Source organism: Notothenia rossii (genome assembly GCF_949606895.1).
Source record: "Notothenia rossii genome assembly, chromosome: 8".
Lineage (NCBI taxonomy): Eukaryota > Metazoa > Chordata > Actinopteri > Perciformes > Nototheniidae > Notothenia > Notothenia rossii.
Window position 1 is genome coordinate 3,316,004 of NC_136906.1, and position 11,518 is coordinate 3,327,521.

Sequence of the window (11,518 nt, forward strand, 5' to 3'; positions counted from 1 at the left end):
AGTTAGTGTGTAAATTCAGAGCTCTCTCAAATGCACATGTAGTTTGGAAGTGAGGTCACTAGAGGGCGCTGGTGTCGTGTTTGTTAAAAATCATGGATGGAATGTTAAAGAATAATAATACCAATTAAATAAATATGGAAATACAAAGGAATAAATAAATACAAATTGTAAAAATATCGAGGAGAATATGTTTGAAAAATAAAATAAAATATATAAAATAAGACATTTATAATATTGAAATAATATATAAGGAACAAAAATCAACAAATGAAATGGAAGTTAAAACATTAAAATAATTATTTATTGTGAGGTAGCACACGTACACGTAAACACACACACACACACACACACACACACACGTGAACTTCAGAGTATGTACAATATGCAGAGTATTTCAGCAGACAAGTAGTTTCCTTGATGACATCTTTAGATTTTCTACAGGAATTCAAAATATAAATACAAATACAAACATGTACGTTTGTCACGTCATCTGAAGGTAGAAATAAATATCCATCGGCTGTTTATTCTGAAAGCTTCATACAATTATACTAATGTGTATTCATGTGGATCAATACAAACACAATGAGCTGATTTGTTGGACTATTCGATCACAGCCCTGCTAATGAGAACTGACTCCACACATGCAGTCAGGTTTACGCAGTCTAGCTGATGGAGGGAGTCCGTGTCGAGGCGTGGGAAAAGCTATCTTTGTAAAGATTGAACAGAGCTGTAACCATATATCTTTTACTGATTAATCTGCCATATCATTTATCGTTGAATCAATTGGTCTGTAAACATATTTAAAATGAACTTGGTTCTTCTGATCAATCGGTGAAAACGTTATGATATTTTGATTTATGAAATGTTCCCGTAGGTGACAGCAAATTTGCTCGAAATTCAAACTAGATGATGCTTGACATTTCTGCTTTGAAATGATTTCAATAGAGCGGTGCAGTGATGACGTATTCTTGTAGGCCGACCTGGAACTAAGCTGCTGGTTCCCTCGACAAAAAAGCAACAGGATTCCTCCATAGGATTTTGGAATATTGTAAAAAATAAGATCTGTGGAAAACTAAGCTGTTTGATAAATGCACGTTTTGTTCAGCCGGATCATCTCCACATGTCTACTTTTATAATGTTCCAATCATAAATCTAATCTCCAGAAGCTAAATGCTAACGTTATGCTATAAAGGAACTACAGCAGAGTCCAGCAGCACGACTTCAACGTCACGCCAACTTCAGATCCATATCCAAACACACAGATTCTAAATGGAACGAGTTGAAGCGTTTGTTTGAACAGTCTGCAGGAGGCAGGGACTTGCTCTCAAGCAGAACAGAAACTAACTTAGAGGAGTGTTTACGTGTTCGGCGTAATGACGTACAACGTCCTCCACGACTTCTGTAGTCCTATTCAGCCACTTGGTAACAACCATCGTTTTTCAGACACGTACACTCTTCAGAGATCACCAGTGGGGTCACTGCTGATGGGTTTAATGTCATAGAACAAAACGTAATCCGTCTCTTCAGTGTGTCTCAACCACAGACCTTATTTCCAGATCTTTTACAAAAACTAGTTCAAAAATCCCATTGGCTCTGAGGCGAGGGAACAGGAAGTGGTGAAATGCTGAATCACTTCCGGGTTTTAGGACTCGATCCTGCACCACTCTATTGCATGGAGGCAAACGGGAACACTTCTCTGGTCAGTCGAGTCAGGAAGCACGGCATCTCCTTCTTCCCGGCCAGAGCGCCTCCTTTGGCCTCGAAGGTGAAGGCCACGCTGTGAGAGAGACGGGTCATCAGGCGGGTCAGCTCCAGCTCACGGTTCCCTTCCTCCTTTAGCAAGCGACAGAAAGTCTGCAGGAAGACCGAGCCGAGAGGGTGCATGAAGGCTCCGTAACCTGAGGAGAGGAGGAGGGAGGACGTCAGACCAGGAAACACTATGAAGGAACTGCAGCACGGTCACATGACTTCACGTCACCACCGCTAAGCTAAAGGAGGCTAATGTTGGGCTATAAAGGAACTACAGCACGGTCACATGACTTCACGTCACCACCGCTAAGCTAATGGAGGCTAAGGTTGGACTATAAAGGAACTACAGCACGGTCACATGACTTCACGTCACCACCGCTAAGCTAAAGGCGGCTAATGTTGGGCTATAAAGGAACTACAGCACGGTCACATGACTTCACGTCACCACCGCTAAGCTAAAGGCGGCTAATGTTGGTACAGTACAGGTGCAGTTTACCTGGAGCCGTTGCGTACATCACAGCTGTGTCTATGGGAACAGAGAGATGTTGAGTGAAGCTGTCAGTGCCTGAGTCCACCTCCACGCCGTCATCCAGAGCTCCCCCCCGACACGCCTGCAGGGAAACACTGTCATTTGATTTATTTCGAATGTGTAAAACAATAATACAAAAAATAAATAATGAAATGAAACATGAGAATCATGTTACCGTACAAACTCAAGCAGAGTCAAATTGATAAACAAAAATACGACTGACTTACAAATGATATATAAACAAATGATCTACTTAATTACACATTCGAAAATTGTTATTGAAAAACAAACAAAACAAAATCATAAAAACAACAAATAAATAAACAATAAATAAATAAACAAACAAATACATAAATAAACCGTGAACACCCAATTATGATTAAACAATTTCATCCCTGTATCTTGTGAAAATCATGTCCTTATACCTTTTTGTATTATCCTCTGAGAGTCAATGAAACCTAACCCTGTTGTCATGTTCGTTCCTTCCCCCCTACTCTGGTGGTCCTGGTTTTAACTGCTCTAATAGAAACACAAAACCATGAATCATCACCGAATGTTATTTAACTCCCCATTAAACTTTAAAAAAGGTCTCAGCCTACTAGTTCACATGAATAACTGCAGTGAAAATACAAGAGAATACAAACTGAAATGTGTTCAAGATGGACCGGTTTGTTTGAACTGCTCTTACAGAAACAACACAAAAACTATGAATCATCATCAAATGTTATTTACCTCCCTTTAAGCTGTTAACAATGTCTCAGACTGCTAGTTCAGATGAATAACCGCAGTGAATATACAAGAGAATACAAACTGAAATGTATTCAAGATGAACCTTTTGTCGATGTGTGTGTACTCTCTGATGAATGGACATAATCTACGGTTACCCATGAATTTCCTATGGAGCTCATTTTCGACCATGAACACCATCACTCAATGAAAGTGGCTATCGGCAATTGTATATGTTTAAATGCCTACTGTGGAGTATATCTGAAGGCCTTGAAGCAATCAAATATAAAACACAATATTTATGATCGATGGAAGTAGTAACACGGTCAGATTTGCCCCGAACACGACACGGGTTAGAGAACTGGATTTATCTCCAGAAGCAGCGAGATGTAGCTGCTGATAGACAGTAACTTAGAAATCGGTTTCATCGACTACAGATAAAGATGTTCCGTGAGTTTGAGTGTGTGTGTGTGTGTGTGTGTGTGTGTGTGTGTGTGTGTGTGTGTGTGTGTGTGTGTGTGTGTGTGTGTGTGTGTGTGTGTGTGTGTGTGTGTGTGTGTGTGTGTGTGTGTGTCCTGTAGAGACCTGTATCAGGAACACTTTGGCCTTTTCCTCAAAGCACTCGTTGTCGAAGTAATTGAAAATGCGTGACAGAAGGACAGGTTTCCCATCAGCCCCGAACACACAGCCCTCGTCGCCGTGAGACGACAAGACGGCGAGAAAACAATCCTTAACAGGGCGCCTGCTCTCTGTGCACACACACACACACACACACACACACACACACACACACACACACACACACACACACACACACACACACACACACACACACACACACACACACACACACACACACACACACACACACACACACACACACACACACACACACACACACACACACACACACACACACACACACACACACACACACACACACACACACACACACACACACACACACACACACACACACACACACACACAATGCAGAAAGTATGCAGTAGTTACAGGAAAGGATGTATGTTTGCTCTCTGTCAGTAAGGTGTGTGTGTGTGTGTGTGTGTGTGTGTGTGTGTGTGTGTGTGTGTGTGTGTGTGTGTGTGTGTATTTGTGTTGCGCAAGTATGTACATGACTGTGTCAGTGATGATGCAACATACACATATCTTGATGACAAGTACTTTTCCTCAACTCACGACAGAACATGCCATGATATAAAAAAATAACAATAAATTATAATAATATTTAAACAAATTAAAAACAATAATATAATAATTATTATAATTCTAATACATAAAATAAAAAACATGCCATTATGTTTTGCGAGGAAAAAAAATAACAAATAAATAATAATAATAATAATGAAAACAAATAAAATCACATTATTTACAGATTAAAACCAGTTATATAATATATATTTTATATAATAATAATAATCTACCATAGACACATCATTTAAATGTATACGTATATTGCAGTTTACTAACTGTCATTAAAGTGTACAGCTGAGTGTTTACTAATTAAGCTACTTATATTTTATACTTCATATTCACACTAGACATTTTCTGCTAACGATGGACCTGCTCAGTCTCTGAGCGATAAACACACACAGTTGATAAACTCTGCGTGAACGTTCAGTCTGTTTACTATCTGGGTGTGTGTCCTGACGCTTCAGCAAACACATCAAGGACACAAAGACCAAGAGTCATAAAACAATAAAACTTGATGATCAAGAGTTCTACATAATACTTTATGTAATTATTAACTATGGAAAATGTCAGGTTTTACTTTCATTTGCATTATATAACCTGAGGATCTATTTCTAGGGATATTAAATACGGAGGCCTACGGGTGCTGACGTGCTACAAACTCTTCCATCAGGAGGAACACGCTGCAGCTTCAGAAAGGATGCAGATATAAAAACACAAAGGTTCCACATGAAGAAACATCTTCAGCGACTTGACAACACATGCAGCACTTAGAGAACATTCAGCAACTTGAGGAGACATGCGCAGCGGGGGACACTAAAGAGTGAGGCACACAGCTGGGAGACCAGGGGACACTAAAGAGTGACGCACACAGCTGGAGACCAGGGGACACTAAAGAGTGACGCACACAGCTGGGAGACCAGGGGACACTAAAGAGTGATGCACACAGCTGGAGACCAGAGGACACTAAAGAGTGACGCACAGAGCTGGGAGACCAGGGGACACTAAAGAGTGACGCACACAGCTGGGAGACCAGGGGACACTAAAGAGTGATGCACACAGCTGGAGACCAGAGGACACTAAAGAGTGACGCACACAGCTGGGAGACCAGGGGACACTAAAGAGTGACGCACACAGCTGGGAGACCAGGGGACACTAAAGAGTGACGCACACGGCTGGAGACCAGGGGAAACTAAAAAGTGACGCACACAGCTGGGAGACCAGGGGACACTAAAGAGTGACGCACACAGCTGGAGACCAGGGGACACTAAAGAGTGACGCACACGGCTGGAGACCAGGGGAAACTAAAAAGTGACGCACACAGCTGGGAGACCAGGGGACACTAAAGAGTGACGCACACAGCTGGAGACCAGGGGACACTAAAGAGTTACGCACACAGCTGGGAGACCAGGGGACACTAAAGAGTGACGCACACAGCTGGAGACCAGGGGAAACTAAAGAGTGATGCACACAGCTGGAGACCAGGGGAAACTAAAGAGTGACGCACACAGCTGGGAGACCAGGGGACACTAAAGAGTGACGCACACAGCTGGGAGACCAGGGGACACTAAAGAGTGACGCACACAGCTGGAGACCAGGGGAAACTAAAAAGTGACGCACACAGCTGGGAGACCAGGGGACACTAAAGAGTGACGCACACAGCTGGAGACCAGGGGACACTAAAGAGTTACGCACACAGCTGGGAGACCAGGGGACACTAAAGAGTGACGCACACAGCTGGAGACCAGGGGACACTAAAGAGTTACGCACACAGCTGGGAGACCAGGGGACACTAAAGAGTGACGCACACAGCTGGGACGGAGCGCTTGGTGACGTTCAGGATTATAAAGCTGATCAACTGTCTCTGTTGTTGGAAACTTACCATTAAATGTTTTATGGTTTTATTTTAACAATGTGATCACACGACTCATTCTGATGTTACTGCTGATCTGCTGTAAGCTAGCTAGCTAACGTAACCATACTTGCCAACCTTTAGACCTCAGAAATCGGGAGCATTTCAAATGGGGGGGGGGGGGTGCTAGTGGATCGCCGGAGCTGTTAGATTAACATTAACATGCTTATTGTAGTTGTAAATGCACTGCCTTGCGGCCTGTAGCACCGTCCTTGATGGAGCATATGTGTGGGCTGGACCTGTATTTCACAGGAAAGGAGTGAGCAGAGAGTAGAGTAGTTGTCGATTCTTGTTCTGTTTCCTGTGAATATCTGCCTCACCCTCTCAGACTTTGAGTTGCGCACGCTACTAAAGAGACGTGTTACCATGGAAACCAAACAATGGTGTAGCTGTATTAAAGTCCGAGTGGAAACAGTCGTGTGTAAATCTGATTTTGTCAGAAATCGGGAGAAATGCGGGAGAAATATGACCCCGGGAGGAAACCGGGAGAGGGCAATGAAATTGGGAGTCTCCCGCGAAAATCGGGAGGGTTGACAAGTATGAACGTAGCTAACCTAGTCATTTCAGATATCCTGACAAACACTAACAGTTTTGAGACGACTAACTCTGAGACAGAGAGAGTAGTTCAGCTTTATAATCCTGAACGTCACCAAGCTGTGTGCATCACTCTTTAGTGTCCCCTTGTCTCCCAGCTGTGTGCGTCACTTTTAAGTGTCCCCTGGTCTCTCAGCTGTGTGCGTCACGTTATAAATTTAAATTGCATGACATGTTGTTGAGTTATTACACAACGTGTTGTTAAAGCACTGAAGCTGTTCTGCAGGCTCATGGTGGAACAATCCCTCACACACACTTTATATTATGTCTCTATACATTCAGTGTGACTGTGTGTGTGTGTGTGTGTGTGTGTGTGTGTTAGGCAGTGTGTTACCTTCCTGAGTCTACATTAAGTCTAACTGCGTGTGTGTGTGTGTGTGTGTGTGTGTGTGTGTGTGTGTGTTAGGCAGTGTGTTACCTTCCTGAGTCTCTATACATTAAGTCTAACTGTGTGTGTGCGTGTGCGTGTGCGTGTGTGTGTGTGTGTGTGTGTGTGTGTGTGTGTGTGACCTTCCTGAATCTCTATCAGAATCAGAAACGGACACTAAAGAGTGACGCACACAGCTGGTTGACATGTACGAGGAATTTGACTTGATATCATGGTGCATAACTACATTAAGTTTAAGTGTGTGTGTGTGTGTGTGTGTGTGTGTGTGTGTGTGTGTGTGTGTGTGTGTGTGTGTGTGTGTGTGTGGGGGGGGGGGTGTGTGTGTGTGTGTGTGTGTACCTTCCAGGAACAGCTGGTAGATCTGGTCCCCGCTCAGGTCGCCGTGGATCTCCACTCTGAAGCCCAGTTTGCTCAGCGTTCTGTGGAGCTTCTTGGTGTCTCTCTGGGCTCCAGGCCTCCTCCCGAGCCTCACCCCGGGGTCAAACTGAGCCACGGACACCAGCACGGCCCTGTTACTCCCCCCCACCCTGCTCTCCCTCAGTCCTCCCCCCAGCAACATCCTCCGTCTTCTCCTGGGACTCTCTGCTGTTTGCTGTGCGGGAAAGTGTGTTCAGGTGTCTGTGTGTGAGTCCGTTATGTGTGTCTCTGCAGTCACACCGTGAGTCACGGCGCTCTGCAGGTTGTTGCAGGACGAAACCTGTGTCACAGCGTTACGTAACTTTGTCTTTTTCCCGCACATGTACGTCTTCCTCAGGTGTTTCCACATGATGACTCAGCGCCTCACCTGAGTAACAGGCTCTCTGTCAGGAGCTCATAATAAAAATATATATATTTTAAATCCGTGTTCATCCTGCACTCTCTTACACTAATTACATTGGACTGCCATCTGCATTCATTCAAACAGACGCCCTTTTTTGACAGGAGATAACTGATTCATCTGGAAAGACAAGAAGTCAGCGGGGGCTTTTAAAGAGTTGTCACAATAAAGGACAGAAAGTAGAGTCTACTGATTTGGATTTAACTTTCCGTAAAAACTACAAAGTGAGGGGAAGGGAGTTCACTTTAGGCTTGCATAAGGAAGTATAAGGTGCAACCAGTAACTGTTATATAACTTTTAATCAGGAAATCTCATTGAGCTAAAGAGTATGTACGGTAGCCATACTAGCCAATCGCCGCAAACGAAAGAAAAAAAACAGTTTCAGAAACGATGTAAATATAAAAACACAAAAGAGCCAAAACACATGAATCTTCAACAACTTACGCAGCATTTACTGATATTTGAATGTGAAGTTAACAGATTCAACCACAACATCACCTCAACTCTTGTCCTTGAGCTTTCATTGAAGAACATGAAACAGAAACAACAAAAAGCAAAAATGTTTTGATTCAAGAAAAGGAAGGTTTTGTCTGTTTTTATAAACTACACGTAACTCGCAGATAGTCACAGCTAAAGTACTATCAGGACAGACATGCTGTTATCCTCACAACAGTTTTGAAAAGCTTTAGTTTTGTGTCAGAATTTGGAAAAACTAAAACAAGAGGAGAAAAATGAATAAAATTTGAAATGCGTGGAAGTTTTTGGTGGCCGTCTTTTGGGGAAATGTGAGAGGACATGGAGCCAGAAGCACTGAGGCCGTGGGAAGTAGGGGTGCTGAGGGTGCTGCAGCACCCCCTGGTGGAGGACAGGGGATCTGCACTTCAAAAAGATATAATTTAAAAAAAAACGAATTTTCAGCCTTGATGTAACAACATTCATAATTAAGTAAAGATAACACCCTTTTCAACCCGGTAACATTTTCCATTTGCCCTGTATGCTGGGCGCTGTAGTGATGAAAGTGGGGGATGTTGGCTTAGCAGGCGCCCGCAGCTCACAGCCAGCGTGAGAGAGATAGAGAGAGGGGATACCACAGTACCGGCGGGGATTGTTGTTAGCTTCTGCTGCACTAACGGATATAAGAAGCTGTTTCTACAATCATGTGGAGGGAGAGTTCTGTCCTGTCAGACTGAGAAACTCAGTGAGGTAAAGGACTCTGAGGGTTTAGATCGTTCACTTTAGTCTAAGTTATCTCAGTGAGTCTCAAACGTTTTGATCACAATTTATGTAAAAAAATATTTCCAAGGCACACCTTTTATAATTATTAGGATAAATAAAAACAGGTTTGAAATCATTCCAATGTATACTATAGGACAGTAAACCAAAAATATCGTTTAAAACTGGAGAGATTTAAAAATATTAAAAAATATAAACACAAATAAAATAAGTTACATTTATTTGTTATTGGCTATGGTAGGTTATTGGAAATGTTCACATACTTATTTGATTAATAACATGCAAACCGATCTGTTGTACCCTCTAGATCAGTCTCCAGTAATTGGGCGCTCAAAGTGCATCAGATTGAAGCATTTTACTTTAAAATGTTAAAAAAATCTTCCCGGGGGGGCACGCCCGGACCCCCCTAGAGGATGTGAAGTCCACCCCTCCAATTAAAACATGTTATAATACTATATACATTTGAAGCCTTGTTATATAAGCTGTCCACCATGTCAATATGTTTCTCTTTTTGTAGTGTATTTGTCTTTTGCAGAGGTTTTTCATTGCCAGCTAAAATCTTGCCTAGGGCAGCACATTGGTCAGAACCAGCCCTGGTGTCATCCCCACAGCACCCCCCATTTGAAACAGGTTCCCACGGCTATGTATGGAAGCCTCACAGAGTTAGAGCACTGGTGGCTCTGATTCATATCTATTGGTTACACACTCACTGTGTACGATAAAATACCTTAAGCTCCACTGTTGCTATCTCAGAAAGTCTAAACAGACAATGATTGCAGGTCATGGTGCAACAGACTGTTTAATGGACTGCGTTTCTATCACGCTTTTACAGTGTTTACCCTCTTGGCGCAGCATTTCACGATTCACACAATTCATAAAGCAGGAGCTGCCATACAAGGTGCCAACTGCTCAGAGAAACTAACACATATCGGCCATCGAGAGAAACTTCGGGATCAAACCCCCTACCCTTCTATTGGTAGACAGCGACTCTACATCACAGCCCCAGTCTGCTATCTGGACAACCTCAACTCTAGACATTAGATCCATCTCTGTGCAGCAAACTCAAGATATCAAATGTTCAGATCAAAAGTTTAAAAACCTACAGCGTGGCTTTGAGATGAGTCCAAAACCCAAAGATATCCTGATAACCCTAACGCTTCAAAGTTTCCACTGATGATGAAATAAACAGGTTACGTGTGTCCGACCATCAATGAGACGCTGATTCTGAGGGTTGACACAGATCTTATGAAGCGGTGTCAGTGAAGGAACAATAGACCTGCCTTGTCCTGGAGCAGCTGACCACCTGGATGTCCAGTGGCTCAAACAGGATCATCGATCTGAGCAAGAAGTATGGACAGAAAATATGGACCAGAGTTTTTGGGGACAATACGACATCAGTGATGGACAATGATAGAGGAAGATACCAAGTGGTGGAGAACACATCAGCTCTACGTATATCCAACATCTCAACAGCTGACCTCGGAGAATACACCTGTCTGGTGATGAACCAACAGCAGTGTGTCAGCAGTCACTCTGCACAGTTATCGCTGAAGACAAGATTATCTATCGCTCAGTGGGAGAAACAGCTGTGTTGCAGTTTCCTGTCACTGATCTCAGGGAAGAGAAGCTTCCAGATTGGACGAGGGATTTCCTAAACAGTGACAAAGGACAACTTGACTTCACTTTGGGCTTAGTGGACCAAAACCACTCTCTGGTGTTAATATCGGCAACATTAAATCACTCAGGTCTGTACTCCTGTAATACTACTGTGAAAGAACCTATAGTGAGTATAATCAGATCAGGAGCAATGTGCGCAGCGACACTGATGGGAGATTGGTCATTTCAAATGTCTCTCTGCAAGACTCAGGAGAGTATTGGTGTGCAGTTACTGGCCAATATCAGTGTTTGTCTTCCACCAAGACCCTCCTGGAGCACAGAGACCCCTTTGGGGTTTACTCCACCTTCTACGCAGTGAGATGCTCAGCGCTCAGTGTTCTGCTGCTGATGCTCTGTGTTGCTGTAGTCACTGTGACCCTGAGGACCAGAACACGGGACACTTGATATGCATCTGTTCATTTCACTTCCCTCTGTCCTCGTCCTCTTTCATACAGCGGCTCAGAAACAGCATTTAAACACTGGATGTTAGACATTCATGCAAACACAACATCTGAGAGAGAGAGAGAGAGAGAGAGAGAGAGAGAGAGAGAGAGAGAGAGAGAGAACAGAGACAGAGAGAGAGAGAGAGATTACAAAGACCAACGGCATAAACTCAGTCTCAATTATTCTAATAACAATAATTATTGATAAACTAATTTACAATTTCTAATGTACCTGCAGTGACACTTAAGATAGGAATTT

The 11,518-nt window shown here is 43.1% G+C and overlaps 3 protein-coding genes across 3 annotated transcripts in view; 1 reads left to right on the top strand and 2 right to left on the bottom strand.

Moving 5' to 3' along the window:
- The window catches only part of LOC307016330 (phosphoinositide 3-kinase regulatory subunit 6-like), a 492,324-nt gene that overhangs the window by 20,219 nt on the left and 460,587 nt on the right, over window positions 1–11,518 (top strand). The gene's annotated exons all lie outside the window — the stretch shown is intronic.
- LOC307014569 (caspase-3-like) lies at window positions 274–7,916 on the bottom strand. Its single transcript, XM_079642556.1, has 4 exons — window positions 7,450–7,916; window positions 3,590–3,753; window positions 2,246–2,360; window positions 274–1,898 (listed from the first exon to the last, which is right to left on the bottom strand). The coding sequence occupies exons 1-4, from the start codon at window positions 7,667–7,669 to the stop codon at window positions 1,666–1,668; spliced, it is 732 nt and encodes a 243-aa protein (XP_079498682.1). The 5' UTR covers window positions 7,670–7,916; the 3' UTR covers window positions 274–1,665.
- The window catches only part of LOC307014338 (E3 ubiquitin-protein ligase SMURF2-like), a gene marked incomplete at its 3' end in the record, with an annotated part of 72,404 nt that continues 72,026 nt past the window's right edge, over window positions 11,141–11,518 (bottom strand). The window contains exon 13 of the mRNA XM_079642212.1: window positions 11,141–11,194. Coding sequence (XP_079498338.1) covers window positions 11,141–11,194 — 54 coding nt within the window. The remainder of the gene's footprint in view (window positions 11,195–11,518) is intronic.